Source organism: Lissotriton vulgaris, unplaced genomic scaffold (genome assembly GCF_964263255.1).
Source record: "Lissotriton vulgaris unplaced genomic scaffold, aLisVul1.2 SCAFFOLD_2003, whole genome shotgun sequence".
Taxonomy (NCBI): domain Eukaryota; kingdom Metazoa; phylum Chordata; class Amphibia; order Caudata; family Salamandridae; genus Lissotriton; species Lissotriton vulgaris.
Window position 1 is genome coordinate 87732 of NW_028242383.1, and position 23539 is coordinate 111270.

Sequence of the window (23539 nt, forward strand, 5' to 3'; positions counted from 1 at the left end):
TCTACAATGATATACGCTGATGATGAAAAGGAAAACTCCTGATATGACACTTTCCTACTGTACTGCATTGATATGGATATTAATGGGATTTACAGATCTGTGCAATGGTATTACAACAAACAATAGGATGATGTAAGGAATGTATGAAAGAATCTCATCCACTAGTGATTGCTCATGGCTCATTCCAGATCATCCTTTTTCACCCACTATATCACTCTAGAAAGAGATTTTACAAAGCAGTCTTGGCCCTACTCCAATAGGAACAGTGCAGCCTTACCTGCCAGGTTCACTACCATCCGCATGGGAACACAACAGCGGTGGTCGGTAGTGGGAGTACATGCTGGGCGGGGAAGTGGGGAGGGGCAGGTTGGGGGTCGTAATCTATGGATTACGGAGCTTTACAGGTAAGTAAACATATAAATAAATAAAACAAATGTTGTTGCGCGCACTGTATCCCCAAATGCGATGCAGTGCGCGCAACTACATTTATTTTATTTATTTATATGTTTACTTACCTGTAAAGCTCCGTAATCCATAGATTACTAGCCCCCACCCTGCCCCTCCCCCCCAACATCACCCCCTGGCAGGCACAACCGCTACCGACCGCGGCTGGAACACAAGCAACCCCAGACCAGTTCAGAGGGGACCCAACCTGGCAATTGTGGCTGGACTGTTCCAATTAGAGCAGGCCCAAAGCTGATTTGCATATGGCTGGTTCCTGTCTGAGGTACAATGGGGGCACACAATCATGGATTGGAATGTGGCCCAAGTAATTACTAGTGGGTGAGATTAATGCAAGCCTTCCACCCATCACTGTTTCGTTTTCCACAGAACAATGATATTGCTCAACATATCTGTCAAAATGTAAGTGGATTTAAGCTAATGATGCCCTTTGCAAGCAAATGTAATGTTTCCAGAGCAGTGTTGCTGCTTGAACATGCAGTATAATTGCTCAGAGCGTACAAGCATTTATATACATGCCTATTGTTTGAGGAAAGGGGAGTGGTTTTTTTCATATGCTTACAAAATAAAATAAAAATATATGAAAAATTAAAAGAAATGAGGATTAAATATAACAGATGATTATCTATTTATACAGTAGGAAAAGGCGGAAACAGTGTCCTTTTAGAAGGGTCACCTCATATATTGTTCTTTCATTGATTGCAACCTTGCCCATGCATCAAGGTATTTAGGAATCGCAAACGGTGCGGTTCGGTAAAATCGGCCGTTTGCGATTCCTAAATACCTTGTAGTATGCATCAATCATTTTTGGAAAAATCGCTATTTTTAGCGCTTTCCAAAAATGCAATTGCGTCTAAGGAATTGCAAATTTGCGATTCCTTAAAAGCAATGCATGATTGTTTTTAAATTGCGAATTTGCAATTAGGGGGGGCATGTTACCACGAGGGTGAACCTCGTGGTAATTTGCGAAAAAGGTTTAAAATGCTCAAATTAGCATTTTAAACACTGTCATGTTACAGACACACATGTCCTTAGGACATGTGTGTGTGAAACATCCATTTTAAAATATATTTCAGGGGTGCAGGGGGGGGGTCCATTGGACCTCCCGCCTGCACCCATGGAATGCATTAACATTTTGCGAATTCCAATTTGCGAATTCGCAATTCCCATTGATTCCTATGGGCCTTTTGGCCCATAGGAATCAATGGGAATTGCGAAATCGAAATCGCAAATTGGAATTCGCATAATATTTGCGATTCGGTAAAAACCGCAATTTCAATCATGCATCCCGTTTTGCGATTCCTTATTTGCAATTCCCTAAAAATCGCAAATAAGGAATCGCAAAAAAGGACTTTGATGCATGTGGCCGTTAACCATTTAATGGGGTTAATACGCTGAAATTATAAAAAATATAATCAAAACACATTTCTTAAAACATATCTCTCACTAACAAATACTCTTGGATCTCCATATTTTCTTTTTTTATCTCACAGATTGGCAATATCTATGAAATGAGAATGATGATGGACTTCAATGGGAATAATAGGGGATATGCCTTCGTAACATTCTTCAATAAACAAGAAGCCAAAAACGCAATCAAGCAACTGAATAATTATGAAATTAGGTAAGAGCTTTTCTAACAATAATGGCAATACAGATCAATTTAGTTCAGGTCTTTAAAATAACAATAACTTGTCATTGTTTGTATCATTACTATTTATTGTTGTATTAATTCAAGCAAAACAGGTGTAACACTGGCTGTCAGCTCATTTCATTGTTATAATGAAATTGCAGATTATATCCTGGAACTCATTTACAAGCCCTGTGCACCAACAGAATGTCACTTGTGACATTCCGGTGGCACACAGGGATTAGCCATATCTACAGAGCAACATAAAGCCACCCTGCGTGGCTTCTCATGGCCTTGTAGATGTGGAGTGAGGCAATGAAGCGCAAGTCGCTGCATTGATTCACACTATGATGGGGAGGCGTGCCATGGACGGTACGGTGGGTGTTCCCATGTAACACCCATGGCATTTGACACATGCGTCAAGTGGTGTAGGGGAGGGGCAAGGAGGAGAAATAACATTACTTCTCCTTGTGTTTTCCTCTTTCTATGTGTGCTGCATTCAGACAATATAAACACCAGTGAATGCTCAGCAGTGAGGGTTTTCTAGATACCTGAGTCAGGGGGAGCCATTGTCAGGAACACTGGCATCCTCTGACCTCTAAACAGGCCCGGACTGGCTGTTGCGAGCACCGGGCAATCCCCCGGTGCGCCGCTGGGGTGGGGCCGGTTTTGGGCCCTGGGGGCCGTTTTTGTTACAGGGCCGTTTTAGCAGCATAGCTGCAAAATCGGCCGTGTAACAAAATCGGCCGAAACCGGCTCCGGCAAAGAGCTCGGTCGCACTCCCAGTGGGCCGCTGAGCACTTTACCAGGGCCGGTTTTGGCTCTCAGTCCGGCCCTGCCTCTAAACCTGCCCGGGAATCCAAGTGAGGGGTGGCATTGACATTTAACAGTTTATGGTGGATTCTCCCTTGCTGCCCGCCTTTAAATGACCCCCCTAATCCTAAATGTTTCTGTGTTCAACTAACCTCAGGGCAGGCAAGTGAAAGACTACTGTAATTAATAAACAGCATCTCACATAAACTAGTGCTATTGTCATTCTGATTTCCTGTGGAAAATACATCAAGTGCTGGTCGTATTCGAACGTATAGTGTAGCAATGCCCCAATCGACTCCCTATGGAATACGAATACGAATGCAGAAGACATGATCATGTTTTTTCCATTGAGATATTGGGAATAAGTCTAAATAAGTCTGAATTGCTCCTTTTATGTCACTTGTCTTGAGGGATTGAACAGTCTAATTTCCTGACTCAAGCCAGGATAAAAGCTTACCCTTCCAGATTACTGTCATAGGGGTAGCAGCTACACATTGTTGGTGAAGTCAGTCATAGAAATTAAAGATATTGGCTGATTAAAAAGAACATATTGAAACGTCTCATTTTCCTCTTGAAATACATTTGAAAAATGTGTTACCTAAAACAATAATTCAAGTTTTATATGAAAATTGCAAAAGTATTGTAAACCACTGTTACCATCACTATGCTGTCAACCTATAGCTTCATGTAGTGTGTAGGTGGGTCAATGTACCTTCCTAAAGGCTCGGTCTCAAGATTTTAGGTGCCATATAAGCCTGCCTATTGTTTTCACCTTTGCCTATTGAGGGCAGATGTGATCAGAATCTGATAGTATTGAAAAGAAACTGAGGGTTTTGCCCCATGCCATCTGTTGAATACACAAACAGGTAACTTTGTGTGGAACTTATCCTGTGTGGAGACACTATGCGCGATTCAGCATCAACTAGCCCTGAGTTTCTGTCTTCTCTAGGGTTTTTCTCTGGACACATTTCTCTTACTTATGCAACCTATTAATAACTTGTTGCTGCTCTGTGTAACACCATTGAGGGAGAAAGCCATGTTTTGGGGAAGTTCTCAACCATCTGCCAAATGTAAGCACCATATGCAGGGTTCGTACACCATACACATTACAAAATGATTTGTCCCTATAGCAGGCAAAACTTATTGTCTGCACCGGTGATCTGTGCAGCTTTGAAAAGTGGACTAGCAGTTTATTAATATTCAATGCAGAGACGGCACCACATTAAGATGGAGATAAAGACCCCCTGCATCCAGGAGCAAACTGTGTCTGCACACACCTGCAGCAGGATGCTTGGAGAGTGTCTTGCATCCTGGTGCCTTCCTTCCTATAGGGAACGCCTCAAGTGGCACTCTGACATTGGGCCACTTCTGACGAAGCACAACATCAGGGAGCCTCTTGTGAGCCTGTTTACCTCTGCACCCACATCTATGAAATGGTGGGAGGCAAGGCCAAAGGTGTTCCCTCATTTGCATGGATCCACACCCCCAAGCAATGAATACATGTCCCCCATAATATCATAACTGTGCACCTCCATGATCCATATTACAGAAGTGGCCACACAATTGTTCCAGAGTCCTTCTATAGTGTCCCAGGGACAAAAAACAGCTACACGAATGGTTGCATTCTGGTGCTTTCTTTAATTTATCCCCTGATGTTGAAAAAAGTGGTATTTAGGAGCTTGAATTTCTTTAATCCATGAAACAGCAAGCTCCTCATTTGACTATAGTCACCTGTACCAAGCTACATGAACCCTGAATGGTGCTACTATGAAAATGCCACATGCCTGATAATTGATCTCACAGTGCCGTGCGCTACAGACTTACCTAACAATGTGGATTATTTTCCATGGCAGTCAGAAATATATTTTGTAGACTAACACGCATTACTTGCTTGTCTGTTATTGAGTCTATGGGGTTAACCAAAACACTGTGAAATGGATCTGAGAGCACTCACACTGACGAAGCGTGGTAGCACTGATAGCTCTAGCTTGAGCCAGACACAAACAGCTGTCTCATAACTCAGAGAGTGATCTCTGCCAAACATATGGCATGGGCTTGCTTTAGAGTGTAGCAGACAGGGTACTCCTTACAAATGTGGCAGGTATTCCATCGACTTATTACATAATAATATTATACACATGCAATAAGGTGGACAAGATCCTAATGCACTTGACATAAGGAGAAAGGGATATTAGTCATGTTTGTGATGGAGTACCCATTCACCAAACTCTTAATTCTTTGATTTGCAGTGGGGTACACAATAGCATCCAGCACCCAGGCCTAGAGGCTGTAGTGTTAGCATAGGCATGTGAATTGTATGGATTATCAAGTGAGGCTGGGTGGGCTAGCAGTATGAACAAAGTCTGGCGTAACTTCCTGATGCTTGTAATTCCAACTGTAAAGGGCCATTGAGTGTTTAGACCGTTGTACCAAAATAAAGTGATGCAGCTGTGGGCAATGAAAATCTTGGTATTTTTGTGCGAATGTCTAGCGAGCAGGTCATCTATGCATTTAGTGATGAGCCTTGTCAGGAATTCAGTAAAATGGTGCAGTAAAATGGTGCCTGTTGAACATTGGGATTCATCCTTGTATCATTGGCATAATCGATTAAATGAGTAGTATTGAGTTGGATAGTAACAATAGGGAGATAGGATATGGGCTAAGGGCTAGGACGGTCAACCTCAAATCTGGGGAACCGGGTTCGAGTCTTGGCAACAACACTCAACATCCTGTAATTCTGGGCAAATCACTTAATCTCCCCATGCCTACGAAAAATAAAAATGAATGTGTCCTTTTGCAATGCAACTGGTGCTCATGTAAAGCACTCTGATAACTGAGGGGCATATTAGCAAGGCGGGCGATATAAAATTATCGCCGCTTTTGCTGCCTTTTTCGGCCGAAAAGCGGCGATTATTTCATCGCCCTATTAGCAAGCTGTCGCTAACATCAGTTAGCGACAGCTTTTAGGCAATAGCGAGCGGTTTGGGGCCTGCTTTTCATGTCAGCAATATTTATCGCTAATGGCATGCAGAGTGGGCGTACCCAACCGGTTAGCGACTGAAAGCAGTCGCTAACATCGCTATCGCCTATTATCAACGTAGGCACAGCGATAAAAACATTTGCGCTTAGCGCTAATATCGCCAAAAACTAACGCCTGCTCAGACCACTTCTTAACCTGTATATCCAATGGGAGTTGGATATTCAGGTTAAGACCCTATTGGCGTTAATGCCTGAATATCGCTGGTTTTCCAGCGATTTTCACGCGTTTCGCCGCTATCGCCGGATATTTTATTGCATTTGAGATAAACGTTGCTAATAGCACATTATCTCTGCGATAAAATCTGGCGATGCTAAGCTCATTTAGCGATAAATATCGCAAGTTGTTGATAATATGCCCCTGAATCCCTCTGGTCAAATTTGCGCTATATAAAATTCCCCAAAAAAATAATGGCATCTATGTTTTTTTCGGTGGAGACAATTCAGTTTGTGATGTCTGCTATATCAATAGATGGTGGTTTTAATAGCGCAATAGACTTTACTTCACAATCTGTGTATCAAAGAAAGTTTATACCTAAGCTGTGTTAATTAAGCTGTTTTTCACCACCAGAAACGGGCGACTTCTTGGGGTTTGTGCAAGTGTTGACAACTGCCGTCTTTTTGTTGGTGGTATTCCTAAAACAAAGAAACGTGAAGAAATACTGGTTGAGATGAAAAAAGTCACAGAGGGGGTGCTGGATGTCATTGTGTACCCCAGTGCTGCGGATAAATCAAAGAATCGAGGATTCGCCTTTGTGGAATACGAAAGTCATCGAGCTGCGGCAATGGCCAGGAGAAAGCTGCTACCAGGTATGACTCCCAATCTGTTACCTGCACGAGAATGTCAAGTCGGTGCCCTATGATATGCAGTTTTCTTATTGTAAATGAAAAAAACACTTTTCCAGTGTGCCAACCTTCATCAAACTATTGTCTAATTATTTTGTATTATCATGAACTTAAGGTATGTGTAGAATGCCCAAGCATCCAATAAGGTTTCCTAATGAAATCACCCAACATGGCATATTGTTTTGTGTTTCAACAATTCTTTTAAAGATTTTAGATTGATTACAACCCAATTATCATAGTTTCCATGTAAACCCAAAAGTGTCCGATAGAGGACACAACAATACATACATCCTCACCCCCCAGAGTTGCTTACATGTAACGCCATCCCTACATGTTCATCATAGGAAGGCTCCTGAAACTTTCTCCAAACCGACTTGCCCACACCACATAGTACTATAATCAGATTCAGGACAAGCAAGAGTATGAGTATAGTGGTCGTCTTTCAGCCATTAATACACGTATAGGTCCCCCACCAGCAATAAGGAAATGCAACACAGCCCAATATTCCCATGCATTATGTATCGGTGCTGAATCCACCCCATATCTCCTGAAAATTCTCTAATTGATCATTTAGGCTGTCTAACACGCTTTCATATGATGCTACTTTGTACATTTGTCACAACCACAATTGCTCAGTATCAGGGTTACTATTGGTTCTCCACAGTTTAAGTATACAAAGTGTTGCTGTTGCCATGGCTGTTGCAAACCATATCTTTCAGTGATGTGAAATTTCCATGTACTGGCTCGCATTGTGTAGGAGGACTGCTTGACTTTTTCAGGGGTCTATTTAAGTCTACTGTCTCTCGCGTTGCTTGCCAAATTCACGCCCGATAAGAGCATAAGTATTGGCAGTCCCAGCAGAGGCATACTGTGTCATTATTCTGGTGCACGCATCTCCAGTACTGTGCCCCCGAAGGAGACCAACATCATGCGAAACTTTGGGAGATCAGTGCCATCTACGTTATATTTTGTAATATATCCCAGCTTCATCCAGCCTTCCCTGAGCTATTTATCATGTCATGGCATTATCTCGGACCAGTCATCATCATGCAACAGTTCTTTTATGTCTTTGTAAAGGTTTTTTGTTTCTCATTGGATGCCAATTGCATCACATTGTTCTCAAATTAGCCTTTCACTGCTCTTAGAAATTAGTAGAAATACAAATATTTTATATAAATTGCCTCCCAGTAAGATGCTGCATGATAAATAACAACATGAGACAGTGTTCCAACATTGTCTCTTCTTAGAAGGTTTGGCTACAACAAATCCCACATTATGAAAATAGCAAAAAATACAATGACCTCGGTGGTTCATGTTTTTTAATACATAAATGACTTGAATCAATCAATCAATCAATTATTTGTGAAGTGCAGCTACTCACCGGAAGGGTCCAAAGGTGCTGGAGGAAGGGGGGGCGCATGGCTTATAAGTACTCGCGAAGTATCAGCAAGGACCTAGGATGTCAGAGCTTTACTATGGCCTGTCAGGGTACGTGGGGTGCTGGACGATTATGTTGATTCATTGAAGAGCCAGGTCTTGAGGTCCTTCAGGAACTTGAAGAGAGTAGGTGTCTGGCAAAGGTGGAGAGGGAGGGTGTTCCATGTCTTAGCTACGAGGAAGGAGAAAGAACAATCTCCCGTTCTGGTCTTCTTGATATGTGGTACCTTGGCAAGGGAAAGCTGGGCTAAGTCAAAGGATCTTAGGGTGAGTGGAACAATAGGCGGTGGTTGATGTAGGTGGCACTGATGTTGTGGAGGGCCTTGTGGGCGTGGGTAAGAAGCTTGAAGGTGATTCGCTTCTTGACAGGGAGCCAGTGTAGTGCCCGCAGGTGTTGGGTGATGTGGCAGTGGCGCAGTAGGTTGGGAACTAGTCTGGCGTGGCATTCTGGATTTTCTGGAGCCTTCGGATGAGGTTCTTGTTGATCCCGATGTAGAGTGCCTTGCCATAGTCCAGTCTGCTGATGATGAGGGTGTGGGTGACAGTTTTCCTGTATTCTAGGGGGATCAAGTTGAAAGTCTTATGTAGGATACGGAGGTTGTGAAAACAGGAAGAGGTGACAGCGTTGATCTGACGGTCCATTTTGAGTTCAGAGTCCAAGATGATTCTGAGGTTGCATGCATTGTCCATGTGTGAAGTTGGGTCTCCAAGAGGGGGTGCCACCAGGTTTCATTCCAGGCATCGGGATGAGGGGCTATGATGAGTACTTCGGTGTTGTCTTTGTTCAGTTGTAGTCAGCTGTTTTTCATCCATCTTGCGAATGCTTCCATTCCTTCTTGAAAGTTGTGTTTCGAGATGTTGAGTTTGTTGTATAGTGAGAGGATGAGTTGTGTGACTTCTGCGTACAATACGATGTTGCGACTGTGTGCTCTGACGATGGTCGCGAGATGGGCCATGTAGACATCGAACTGGGTGGGGCTGATGGAGGATCCTTGAGGGACTCAGCAGGTGATTGGCGTGGGCTCCGAGATGAAAGGAGGGAGTCTGACCCGTTGCATTCTGCCTGAGAGAAATGAGTGCGTACAGTTGAGGGCTTTGTTCCGGATTCCTGCATTGTGGAGTCTGTGGGCTAGGGTGCAGTGTGAGACTGTGTTGAAGGCTGCAGAGAGGTCCAGGAGGAGGGAGGGGATGGCGTCTGTTGCGGCGATGAGGGCCGTCTCTGTGCTGTAGTTCTTCCTGAAGCCTGATTGGGAGGGGTTGAGGATGTTGTTCTCATCAATGAAGGAGGCGAGTTGGCTGTTGACAGCTTTTTCGATGACTTTCGCTTGATAGGGGAGCAGGGAGATGAGTCTGAAGTTCTTAAGGTCGGAGGGGGTGCCCTGAGTGTTTCTTTAGGAGAGGGTTGATCTTGGCTTGTTTCCAATCATCGGGGAAGGAGGCGGTCTCGGAGGATTGGTTGATGATACTTTGGAGCATGGGGGTGATGGTGTCTGCGGCTCTGTGGTAAATGTGGGAGGGAGGGGTTTGTGGGGGTGGACTGGGTGTTCCTCATGGTCTTTAGGGTGTCTTTTATGCTGAGGGCGGTCCAGCTGTCCAGTGTAGGCTGTGTGGTGCAATAGGCGTTGGGTGTGGGTTCCTCTTGGATGTTGTTGTTGTCGAAGTTGTTGTAGATGGTCTTGATTTTGTGATGGAAAAAGGCACTGAGTTTGTCGCAGAGGTCCAGGAAGGGTGGGATGTCGGTTGACTCGCTGTTGGGTTTGGCAAATTCTTTGATGATCCTGAAGAGTTCCTTACTCTTGTGAACGTGGGCGGAGATTCTGTCCTTGAGCTTCCTTGAGTGTCTGATGAGTTTGTGGTGGCTGTTTTGTAGTTTTCTAGGTTCGCTGGGGTTTTGGAGTTCCTCCATAGTTTTTCAAGACGTCTGCAGGTTCTCCTGGATTCTCAGAGTTCATTGGAGAATGAGCTGGCCTTCTTGGCGTGAGGGTTGGAGGGTTTCTTGAGGGGGGGTTGGTGTTGGCGCAGTCGGTGATCTACTTGTGTAGGGTACAGGGGGGGGTGGTGGGGTCGTTGTCTGAGGTGGTGGGAGCGGAGCTGCTGAGGGTGGCAGTGAGCAGCTCATCGGAGTTCTTGTTCCAGTTCCGGAGTTGGCACTGGGATGGGCATCTGCAGGGGATGTTCGCTCTGAAGGTGAAGTGGTATGCCTTTTTTTCAAAAAGTGTTTATAATTGTATGTTCTTCTGAGGGTTGTTTAAGTTCCTATATCTCAGCAAACTCATAATCCAAGTCCATGATACATGTTGAAAAGTAATGCCATAAAAGCATTACTAGTTGTTTATTCACTTCAAAAATGAAATATTCTAAAGCTTTGTTGAATGTACAGTCAAAGAAACTAAAGAGTGCAAAAACAACATGTAAAATATATGTCAACAAAACTGAGGCCGAACTGCAAAAAGTGTCCTCAGGGGTACAACAGGGAGGTGCTCCTGCTTTGTGCACCCCCAGGGGAATTTGGTATTTCTCAGAGGAGCCACAGAAACTCATCCCTGCCCTTCTGTAATACTGATAGTGCTGTTGCACATGTGCGCTAGTGCTTTTGTGAGAGGGAGTTCTGTTATTTCCATGGAGGCATAGCCCTGTGCCAATGTTTTAATCACTTAGCCTTTGCACCAGGGCAATATTATTGCTAAGGGTGCAAAAGTAAAAAAGCCATCAGGAGGAGTACTGACAGTGTGCCACAAAAACATGGCACACTATCAGTGCGTCCCTAGAGAGCAATTCTCAAGAAGGGGGAAAGGGTTCCAATGGACCCCAGACACCATCCTGAAGGCAAGTGCAGTCACTCACTGCACCCGACTGTGAGGTGATCTCTCTCTCCTCTTGAAAGTGCAGGCGGCTTGTAAACAGCTGGTATGTAGTTTACGTGAATGTGCTGCCTCCAGGGCAGCTTGAGCTTGCAGCTGCCCTGAGGAGAGTGCATTTACCATAATAAGGCCCACTTTCCCTGTTTACATCTGGCGCACCTTTTGAAAGGTGCAGCAAAGGGGGGAAGAAGCCCTGTGAGTAACACGGCCCCAGGTCTTAAATTCAGAAGCACAGAATCATATGTTCGTGTGGTTTAATTGATGTACAGGCTACTGTAAACAAGTGCATCACATTTGAAATTGAATGCTTGAAATAAGTGTATTATAGGAATTGTCCAATATATTTGCAGGACAACAATGCCAGGTGCACGCCTACTCACAATCTACAGTCAAGCACTTTAGGCCTCATGCATATCCTAGAACCAAACTTTGATCGCAAAGAGAATGATAGTTTGCAATTATAGGCCCAGGGATTGGTAACCTTCTCCCTTTACGTTTTGGATAAAAACAGGTTGGCCTTTAGAAAGGAATTAAAATATTCCTGTTCAAGAACCAAATTTACTCCCATGTTTTTTATGCATGGTCGCTTTCAAGATTCTGTATTTTGCCGCTCACTTAGTCTTTACTGATGCTGCTTCCAAGAATCAATACAGTTGTGGTGTGCATTTTATAAATACATTTCATACTAAGCCAGCCTACGGGTATGAACTATACAGTCTCTAGAGAAAGCCACCAGCTCTGCTTCTCCCTCACAGATAAGCATTTATGATGATTAAAGGCATACACACATCACCAGCAAAGTTTCTATTTGCCTTGCTGTGGTTTTTAGCTGTGAGATAATCCAAAGTCAAAGTCAAGTTCAAGAAGTCTTTATTCGATTAGTTCATCATAAAAGACATAAAATACATTATAAACACATAAAACATTTAAAACAAGTATTAAATCATTGACATCTAATCAGCTTCTTATGGAACTATACAAAAGTTTTTAAAAAAAAGGGTCGAGCACGACCATACATCCATAGAATACACGGTATTTAAACAATCACCACTTGATTATTTTTAATATGCCTGCTTCTAAGCACCCAAGCCCAGCCGAGAAACTTAGCAACCCCCACAACAATAAGCGGATCCAGGTTAGTTTTTAACAATCTCATTGCTTCCACAGCCGATCTGGTGCCTAAAATTCTACATACCGGTTTAAGCCATTTGGCTCTGGGGTCTGAGTATAATGGGCACACGTATAGCAGATGATACAGACTTTCCCCTGTGCCATGACACATAGGACAAAACCCCAATCTATCCGTTCCCCACTTTTTAGTGAAGTCCCCTATGGGAAGTGAACCGCATCTAAATTGAAAATATAGTTTGCGGTCCTGAGGTATTGTGATAGTGTCACATGGGGTTGTCCTTATGTACAAAAAACAGACCAGTGAGACTGCTCGAGCTCATTTTTGAGTACATATTATGAGTCACCCATTTCCAATACCATTTTTTGAGTTCGTTTTTTGATGGGAAATTGGCTGACTCGGGCGAGGACCATAATTCGCCAAGGCCCAATGAAAATAGGGTGGCCTTAAGGTCTCTAAACCATCCAATTTTTGTGGCGCCCAAGCTATTTTTAACCTCCAGGCAAGCTTCGGCATAATGATGGAGTTCTGGCGTCGTCCACAGGCGGCGCCAGAATGTTAATGGACGAAGTCTTGCTTGATCCTCCACCGTGTGGCACCCCAGGTCATAAAGAAGGGGGATTAATGGGGTCGACTGAGGCAGACCTGTAGCCATTCTTAAAAATTTATTTTGTGCATGTTTTAACGAATCCAAATTACATCCCCCCCATAGCTCCGCGCCGTATAGGACTGCTGATAAAACCTTTCCTCCATAGATCTTAATGAGCGGCGACATAGGCCTCGTGAATGACCCTTTATGTTCTTTGATCAGAGCCCCGCCCAATTGTTGGTGTTTCATGGTCATAAGCTCGATCTGGTGGGTCCAACTCAAGGTTTCACTAAAGGTAACTCCCAGATAGGTGAAGTACTTTGTCTGCTCCAGGGGGGTATCCCCCATGGTAACCCTGGCCTTAACCTGTTTGTGCCCCCTTAAAACCATAAATTTGGTTTTGGATACGTTCACCTCCAACTCATGTTCGCTGCAGAAACTCTCGAACCTTGACAGTGCTTTCTGCAAGCCCTGTCTAGTTCGTGAAATCAAGAGAGTATCGTCAGCGAACATGAGTAGGGGGATTTTCATGCCAGCCAAGCTAGGAGCATCCGTGGGAAAGTTGTCATAGAACTTGGTAACTCTATTGATATATAGAGAAAACAAGGTAGGTGCCAAAACACAACCTTGTCTGACACCTTTGGCCACTGGAAAGTTCTCTGTCACCTCACCAGGTTTGCCCCATCTAACAAATGCGTATGTCTGTGCATGGAGGTTCACTATAAGGCGGACCAAGATGGAAGGCATACCCATATCTAAAAGGCAGTTCCAAAGACCGGCCCTCGGGACAAGGTCAAACGCGGACCTAAGGTCAACAAAGGCCGCAAATAAGTTTCCTTTGCCCAAGGTAACCGTCTTCCAGTGTAGGAGCATGAAGCGGAATGCCTGGTCCAGGGTGCTCACATGGGTCTAAACCCAGCTTGAAGGGGCGTAAGAATGTTGTATTCCTCTATCCAGGCCTGAACCCTTGATAGGACAAGACGGGTTATGATCTTCTGGACCGCGTCAATAAGACTTATCGGCCGGTAATTCGATGTAACCGACCGGTCACCCTTCTTAAAGATGGGCTGGATCTCAGCACCAGCCCAGGAATCAGGTACCTTGGCACCCCTGGCCAGCGCGTTTACCAGTTGCAATAGATATGGTACCCATAGATCTTGATCTTGCTTGAAAATGTCTGCTGGGATGCAATCCGGACCAGGCGCTTTACCCCTAGGGATGGCATTCAGGACTGTTTCGACCTCTTTGGCCGAAAACACAAGAGTGTCAAAGGTTAAAGGCCAACTAATGGGGTCATGCCTGGTACCACGACATCTAAACTGTTCCTCAAAATGGGACACCCATTTCAGTTGATCAACAGATGCGGGGCTTGGGCGATCGTCCTGTGACTGACCCCACCTGAGGAGATGCCAAAACTGCTGGAGATTCTTAGAGCCACAGGCCTCAGTTAGTAGAGTCCAGCGCTCATCATCCCAAGCAGCTTTAGCCCGCCGTTTTGCTTCATTATATGCCTTCTTACAGGTTTTGATAAGGCCTGGGTTCTTTGATTTTAATGCCTTAAACAAATGCGTATGGGACTCGCGGCAGGCTTCGTTATACCAATTGGCAGGTTTCCTCGCCTTCCCTAAACCCTTGTTAGCTACAAATTTAACAAATAGTGACTTTAGGGACAGAAACAGGCTGGCATGGATATCGGAAATTTTAGAGATTGTCGGATCCAGGTTGTTACACTTTTCAATTTCCCTTAAAGAATTTGAAACCAAAGATCTGATCTTTGTACGTGCAGTCATATCAACAGCTACCTTTGGCCATCGAACCCGCCTCATATCATTAGTTAATACCATAGCCTCTTGTACAGGGTTGGGCTGACGCACAATCGGCCCAGCAAAACTAAAGTCCTTCAATTCTGCTAAAAGTGGTTCGTGGTCACTTTCTGGTCGTTGTTTAACTGTCATGTCTAATACTGTGGACCACAGATTGATGTCGACTAAGATGTAGTCAATGCGACTGCTATGTCTGCCGTTGAAGAATGTGGGGTTGCCCAACCTATCCGAGCTTACGCGATTGTTTAGGGCACGCAACCCCCAATTCAGGCAGAGACCTTTGATAAAGGTAGCGGCTTGAGTCAACTTAGTAATCGGGGCTAGCTCAAGTTGTGGAATCCCCCACATCATGTCCTCTGCCTCAGTTAAGAGCCCATCCTCCCTGCTTAACGGTTCAAAACAAGTATTGAGATCACCCATTATAACCACATACCCTGTTGTTTGAGTAGAGCCTAGGAAGTCATCCAAACATGTTAGGGTGGGTGAAACTCGACCACCCGGAATACCTCTAGCATATACATTAAACAACAAAATGTCCAGCCCACTGTTTGTTTTCATGCTGAGTATCAATATATCAGGGCAATCAATATGAATTTCCTTTACAGAAACACCTGCAACTTGACGAACCCAAGTAGTGAGGCCCCCCATAGCCCTGCCTCTTTGCCTCTAACTGCAGGTTTGTTAAAGCTCAGGAAGCCTGGAAGATACACTGGATGGGTTGCCCAAGTCTCCTGAAAAGACCAAACATCACCTTGTCGGATGAAATCAGCCCAATCAGGAGTGCATATACAAGATTCAATTCCAGCCACATTCCAACATCCCATGGTGGTACCCTTTTCACAGACTTGGTCACACAATACTGTTGATTCAATTTGAAGGGGAACTCTGGGCTGGAAAGAGGATTCTGCAAGCAGAGGTACATCTATAACCAGCCCTTCCCTTGTCAAGCTTGTTAACCCAGCCTGTGTAGTTGACTCAGGGTGTATGCCCGTGAGAGAAACGTCCATGGGGTGCGGTGGGGTGGGTTGCAGTGCTGGTATGTCATGCTCTCTTAAATAGACTATGCATCCCTCCTCACCACACTGAGGTCTGTCTTTTGGACTTTCGACGTTACTTGGAGGGATACTCGTGACATCACCCACACTCGGACACTCAGAGTTAGGTTCATTATCCCTTGTCGCAAGTGCTGGTCAATCATTAGTCGACAGCCCTGATAGTGGGTCGTATAGGTTTCTCAGTGGGATGTTCCAAAGCTCTTTGGGATGGGTAGGCATATTGGGATAGGGATTTACTGGGTAGAAGCTTGGGGGCTGTTGTAACTGTGTGAAGGCAGGTGTTGTAGGAACCATAGGATACGGGGGCTTGTTGGAATATGGCAGATCCAATAAGGCAGGGGGACCAAAGGGCTGGGTGTTAAACTTGGCCCAGCCCGGCGTTTGTATAGGACAGTTATAACTAGATTGTATGTAGGAACGATACTGCGCCTCTGGATTAAACCGGGGTCCATGAAAACTTGGTGTAAAATTGGTCCATTTTAGGAGGCTTTTGATGTTTTTATTATTTCTACCAGGGGGTTTATCTGTTGGATTAATCAGGGTCTCAGGATAGAAATAACTTAAGTTCCTTGTGGAGATCCCTCCCTCATTGTTACCCACATACCAATCTGTTAGATGAGAAACAACTCTATGGTCCCTAAAGTTAATGATCACTATATCCCCCTCTATATCCTTAGGGCGAACCCCAACCCACTGACATCTTCTGACCGTAACAATATCCCCATTAAGATTAGGAGGAAGGGGTCTATTTGTTTTCAGCCAAAAGATGACTTTATTTTTTAAGCTTTCGTTGTTTTCTCTATCCCCTTCCGCAACAATAACTATGACAAAATTCAGGGAGTCAGGGGGCAGGTCTACACTTTTCTTCAGTGGTAGGGGTTTTTTAGTATTTCCTTTGGAAACAGCAGGTTTACCCATCCCTTTCTTTGGCTGCGTTGCTGCCCCCTTAGCAACTGGTTTGTTAACTACCACACTGGGGTTTGTTTTAGCACTAGTATTTGTTGTAGAAGATTTAGCAGCCACAGACAAAACTTTATTTGGAATGGTGACCGTTTTGGTAGCATTAATAGTTTGTTGACTGGTGGTGCTAGTTATTTTGCCAGCAACAGTGGTAGATCCGGAGGGTTTGTTGGATGGGCCCTTATTCTTAGCCAGACTAGAGGAATGTGTAGGCTCAATGGTCGCCAATAGGCGATCCAATTTTTCACCCATTGTCCTAACACGCTCCAGCAGGGGTAGCATATATGATTTAATGAGCTTCTCTATAATATCATAGGACATCTCATTTACCCCTACAGTAGCTAACTCAGGGGGTACCAAATCGTGTGTAACTGATTGTGGTGGCTCTACAGATTGTGGGGGCCCTAACTCAATAATTGATTTGGGTAGGGGTGGTGGTGGTGTCTGACAGCTGCGTCCTTTCCTTTTTACTCCGCCCTTTTTCCTTTTTTTCCTCAGTGGGGAATGTACAGCCCTCTTTGCCTTTTCAGGCGTGATTCTACTTTTACACATACTCGTTACAGGTATGCTCTCGCCTTGGTCGATACAAACCAGAGACAAGTTGGGCAACATGGGGCTTAGTTCTGTTACCCTGATATGGTTTTCGGGGATGTTTGGTTCGACGAAGCTTGAGTGATCAATAGGGGGACAAACTAGGTGGCCTCCGCTAGTGGCACTAGTACACGGCGGGGAGATAGCAGGGAACCTAAAAATACTAGGGGTTTGATTAAGGTCAGTAACATCAACCTCAATAGGGCTCAAACCTTGGACGGCTAAATCATGGGTATTGTTTGTAACTAACAGTGTTGGCAGAGGATTTTTCTTTAACTGCTCAATTGAGCGTCGGCGCTCTGCTCTGCTCTCTACAAGGAGTAAGTCCATATCTACCTCCTTGGTAGATTTCTTAAAAAATGTATCTAAGGGGCCAAGAACAGAGACACTCACACCGGGCGGGGCAGAGTGGCTCATGACAAGGGCGGATAGTTAAAGCTATCAACACTTGGTAAAACAAACTAATAAAAACACAACTGACTATACACAGTAAGAGGATACAAAAAACACAGCATACACCAGCATACAGCAAGAAGAAAGAGACCTGGCCCAGCCCGGCCTCCTGTGGTCCCGGACGGCCACAGACGGTCCCGCCCTTGTCCCGGGCTTCTCCCGGGACGCTCCCGCGCGCTCCCGCGCAGCGGGGAATGTTCCTGCTTAATGAGGAAATCCTAGGAGACAGGGGGTGGGCGGGGCCGGCAGGGAGAGCAGCCCAGCTGGTCGTAGGGCGCGCAGGGACTCCTGGTCCACGGAGTCCCCGCGAATGCTCGCAGCCCTGCCGGTCAGGAAAATGCCCTTTCAGCAAAGAAAGTCACACAGAAGCTCGGAGCCGCGCTGCGGGACCCGCGAAGCGGGTCCGGCAAGGCGTGGGCTTCAACGAGTTCTGGGGCAGCTGGCTCCCTTCAGCCAGTACTACAGACTCCTCGCAGGTTCAGCAGTGGTGTCAGGAAATCCACCGATAAGCAGGTGAGAATGGCTTATCTGCAGTCAGCGGGTGGGCGGGGCCGGCAGGGAGAGCAGCCCAGCTGGTCGTAGGGCGCGCAGGGATTCCTGGTCCACGGAGTCCCCGCGAATGCTCGCAGCCCTGCCGGTCAGGAAAATGCCCTTTCAGCAAAGAAAGTCACACAGAAGCTCGGAGCCGCGCTGCGGGACCCGCGAAGCGGGTCCGGCGAGGCGTGGGCTTCAACGAGTTCTGGGGCAGCTGGCTCCCTTCAGCCAGTACTACAGGCTCCTCGCAGGTTCAGCAGTGGTGTCAGGAAATCCACCGATAAGCAGGTGAGAATGGCTTATCTGCAGTCAGCGGGTGGGCAGGGCCGGCAGGGAGAGCAGCCCAGCTGGTCGTAGGGCGCGCAGGGACTCCTGGTCCACGGAGTCCCCGCGAATGCTCGCAGCCCTGCCGGTCAGGAAAATGCCCTTTCAGCAAAGAAAGTCACACAGAAGCTCGGAGCCGCGCTGCGGGACCCGCGAAGCGGGTCCGGCGAGGCGTGGGCTTCAACGAGTTCTGGGGCAGCTGGATCCCTTCAGCCAGTACTACAGGCTCCTCGCAGGTTCAGCAGTGGTGTCAGGAAATCCACCGATAAGCAGGTGAGAATGGCTTATCTGCAGTCAGCGGGTGGGCGGGGCCGGCAGGGAGAGCAGCCCTGCTGGTCGTAGGGCGCGCAGGGACTCCTGGTCCACGGAGTCCCCGCGAATGCTCGCAGCCCTGCCGGTCAGGAAAATGCCCTTTCAGCAAAGAAAGTCACACAGAAGCTCGGAGCCGCGCTGCGGGACCCGCGAAGAGGGTCCGGCGAGGCGTGGGCTTCAACGAGTTCTGGGGCAGCTGGCTCCCTTCAGCCAGTACTACAGGCTCCTCGCAGGTTCAGCAGTGGTGTCAGGAAATCCCCTCGCAGGTTCAGCAGTGGTGTCAGGAAATCCCCTCGTAGGTTCAGCAGTCAAAGTCAAAACAAGCTTTATTAGGATCATACAAATTGTCCACAAAAGCATATTATACAGTAAAAGGACTAAAATCCATTTATAGTTAAAAAGAGGACACATCTAATATTAAGAAAAAACATCAGGAGACATCAGTTCATCATTTAAATTAAATAAGCACAAAGCTTTTTTTTTAAATTATTTTTTATTGAGCAGAGCTTAGGTAAGGACAATACAATACATTACACAGTCAATTTAGATTAAGAAAGCATTTACAAAACATTTAAAAGCTTCTTCTATTAAGTTCTGGATAAAAAGGAGGGTTTTGATATTGTCAAACCAGTAGCAGTCAATGTCATTAATAATAATTGATTAGGAGCAACGTGAAAAATCCACAAAATACGAGCAAAAAGTGCTACTGCTATACAGTACAATACAATCAAACAGGAAAAAAGTGCTAGTGCTTAATAGTACTTAATAGTGCAAAATCTGCAGAAAATATTCAACCATGCGTTTGTGGCTATTAACTCGACATAGCGATGCTTTATGACAGTTTAAAAACGGTTTAGACATTGTATCAAGATTGTAAATGTAAATTGTAAATTGATACTTGTATAGCGCACTACTCACCCGCAAGGGTCTCAAGGCGCTTGTACGAATACCGCTGTGGAACCCATCCTGGCTTTCCCTGTGAGGCGTCCACTCCTGGGCACCCCCAAGGTGGAGGCCAGGCATCCTTAGCGTTGTGGGGGCCGTTGTGGAGATTAAGCAAGCTATTGCCCAGAGTTGCAGAGTGGGACTCCATGATTGGAATAGGCACTGAGGCGAGAATTATCAGGTCCGTGGAATTTTTTAGCTCAAGACCCGCCGAGGCGGGGAATTGAACACTGGTCCCGGGCTAGATCTCTGCATCAGGGTCTGCCGCTCTAACCATTGAGCCACACTTCAAAGATTCAATCTTGGGTTCTTAACCCCCCTTATTTCCTCAAGATTCTCAAAATACTTCCAATTCCTGTCGAATCTCCTAACTGCTCCCACTCTGCTAGCATAAACTTTTTCAAAATTCCAGGAACTCCTCATTTTGTTAAGCCATCTCAGATGGATGGAGCTTTCCTAGACTTCCAATTCTGGAGTATTAGGGAGAGGGCAACAGAGCAAGATACAAATACATACATTTCCTCAGCATCTTTTAGCAACCTTCTGTCCTTACATATACCGAAGAGGGCCAGTTTGGCCGTAGGCAGAAGTGTTTTCCCTGTAGCCAACTCGATACATGAAAAGATAGCCTCCCAGAAGCCCGGCGAAGCATGTGCTTCAACGAGTTCTGGGGCAGCTGGCTCCCTTCAGCCAGTACTACAGACTCCTCGCAGGTTCATCAGTGGTGTCAGGAAATCCACCGATAAGCAGGTGAGAATGGCTTATCTGCAGTCAGCGGGTGGGCGGGGCCGGCAGGGAGAGCAGCCCAGCTGGTCGTAGGGCGCGCAGGGATTCCTGGTCCACGGAGTCCCCGCGAATGCTCGCAGCCCTGCCGGTCAGGAAAATGCCCTTTCAGCAAAGAAAGTCACACAGAAGCTCGGAGCCGCGCTGCGGGACCCGCGAAGAGAGTACGGCGAGGCGTGGGCTTCAACGAGTTCTGGGGCAGCTGGCTCCCTTCAGCCAGTACTACAGGCTCCTCGCAGGCTCAGCAGTGGTGTCAGGAAATCCACCGATAAGCAGGTGAGAATGGCTTATCTGCAGTCAGCGGGTGGGCGGGGCCGGCAGGGAGAGCAGCCCAGCTGGTCGTAGGGCGCGCAGGGACTCCTGGTCCACGGAGTCCCCGCGAATGCTCGCAGCCCTGCCGGTCAGGAAAATGCCCTTTCAGCAAAGAAAGTCACACAGAAGCTCGGAGCCGCGCTGCGGGACCCGCAAAGCGGGTCCGGCGAGGCGTGGGCTTCAACGAGTTCTGGGGCAGCTGGATCCCTTCAGCCAGTACTACAGGCTCCTCGCAGGTTCAGCAGTGGTGTCAGGAAATCCACCGATAAGCAGGTGAGAATGGCTTATCTGCAGTCAGCGGGTGGGCGGGGCCGGCAGGGAGAGCAGCCCTGCTGGTCGTAGGGCGCGCAGGGACTCCTGGTCCACGGAGTCCCCGCGAATGCTCGCAGCCCTGCCGGTCAGGAAAATGCCCTTTCAGCAAAGAAAGTCACACAGAAGCTCGGAGCCGCGCTGCGGGACCCGCGAAGCGGGTCCGGCGAGGCGTGGGCTTCAACGAGTTCTGGGGCAGCTGGCTCCCTTCAGCCAGTACTACAGGCTCCTCGCAGGTTCAGCAGTGGTGTCAGGAAATCCCCTCGCAGGTTCAGCAGTGGTGTCAGGAAATCCCCTCGCAGGTTCAGCAGTCAAAGTCAAAACAAGCTTTATTAGGATCATACAAATTGTCCACAAAAGCATATTATACAGTAAAAGGACTAAAATCCATTTATAGTTAAAAAGAGGACACATCTAATATTAAGAAAAAACATCAGGAGACATCAGTTCATCATTTAAATTAAATAAGCACAAAGCTTTTTTTTTAAATTATTTTTTATTGAGCAGAGCTTAGGTAAGGACAATACAATACATTACACAGTCAATTTAGATTAAGAAAGCATTTACAAAACATTTAAAAGCTTCTTCTATTAAGTTCTGGATAAAAAGGAGGGTTTTGATATTGTCAAACCAGTAGCAGTCAATGTCATTAATAATAATTGATTAGGAGCAACGTGAAAAATCCACAAAATACGAGCAAAAAGTGCTACTGCTATACAGTACAATACAATCAAACAGGAAAAAAGTGCTAGTGCTTAATAGTACTTAATAGTGCAAAATCTGCAGAAAATATTCAACCATGCGTTTGTGGCTATTAACTCGACATAGCGATGCTTTATGACAGTTTAAAAACGGTTTAGACATTGTATCAAGATTGTAAATGTAAATTGATACTTGTATAGCGCACTACTCACCCGCAAGGGTCTCAAGGCGCTTGTACGAATACCGCTGTGGAACCCATCCTGGCTTTCCCTGTGAGGCGTCCACTCCTGGGCACCCCCAAGGTGGAGGCCAGGCATCCTTAGCGTTGTGGGGGCCGTTGTGGAGATTAAGCAAGCTATTGCCCAGAGTTGCAGAGTGGGACTCCATGATTGGAATAGGCACTGAGGCGAGAATTATCAGGTCCGTGGAATTTTTTAGCTCAAGACCCGCCGAGGCGGGGAATTGAACACTGGTCCCGGGCTAGATCTCTGCATCAGGGTCTGCCGCTCTAACCATTGAGCCACACTTCAAAGATTCAATCTTGGGTTCTTAACCCCCCTTATTTCCTCAAGATTCTCAAAATACTTCCAATTCCTGTCGAATCTCCTAACTGCTCCCACTCTGCTAGCATAAACTTTTTCAAAATTCCAGGAACTCCTCATTTTGTTAAGCCATCTCAGATGGATGGAGCTTTCCTAGACTTCCAATTCTGGAGTATTAGGGAGAGGGCAACAGAGCAAGATACAAATACATACATTTCCTCAGCATCTTTTAGCAACCTTCTGTCCTTACATATACCGAAGAGGGCCAGTTTGGCCGTAGGCAGAAGTGTTTTCCCTGTAGCCAACTCGATACATGAAAAGATAGCCTCCCAGAAGGGTTTAAGCTGAGAACAAGTGAAAAAGATGTGAAGCCATCCACCCTGGCCATCAGCTTGGCATCTGAAGCACTTGTTCTCGACCTCGGGAACCTTTTCCCTAGTGCCTCCGGAGTCAAATACCCTAGCCAACGAGATAGAAAAGCCATCCTTTTAAAATTTGCTGCGTGCATAGATTTATAGCCCAACAAACATAAGGACTCCCAGTCTTTGCGCGTCAAGTTGCATTGTGTTGAAAGGCTTATTTTATCTAGATGGCGATCTATCATAGCTAATTGCCCAGGACGGTGGAGCAACTTGTACCAATTCCCGATACCGCTGGTTTTGGCTCCATAAAGGAGCATTACCGACACATCTGTGGAGTCAAATAGGCCACTTATATCTTTTCTTAGAAAATGGATGATTTGTAGATATTAAAAAAAAAAAGGTCGCCTGGGATTATTTGCTCTTGCAATCACTTCTTGCCATGTAATAATTCTATTCTGAATGACAAAATGCCTCAACTCCCGAAATCCATAATTTTCCCACTTTATTATATGGCTTATTCTAATTTGGAGGCCCAGACAGGTGCACTCTTGTAGGCTTAAAGATTGGGAGCCTGAGGAGCAGGAGTTTTTAAAAAAGGACTGTAGCCTGAATAATATTCTCTCAGTGTCTTATATCTCATCCTTTTTGGGAACCTTGCGATCTTTAAAAATACCTGACTTTGAGAATCCACCTCTTGTAACATCTTTACTAGGAAGAAGCTATCTCGAT

At 45.9% G+C, this 23539-nt stretch overlaps 1 protein-coding gene across 4 annotated transcripts in view; it reads left to right on the plus strand.

Moving 5' to 3' along the window:
* A1CF (APOBEC1 complementation factor) overlaps positions 1–23539 on the plus strand; it is a 193529-nt gene that overhangs the window by 63364 nt on the left and 106626 nt on the right. For all 4 annotated transcript variants that reach the window (XM_086948309.1, XM_086948307.1, XM_086948308.1 and 1 more), the window contains exons 3-4: positions 1956–2086; positions 6513–6751. In XM_086948309.1, coding sequence (XP_086804435.1) covers positions 1956–2086; positions 6513–6751 — 370 coding nt within the window. The remainder of the gene's footprint in view (positions 1–1955; positions 2087–6512; positions 6752–23539) is intronic.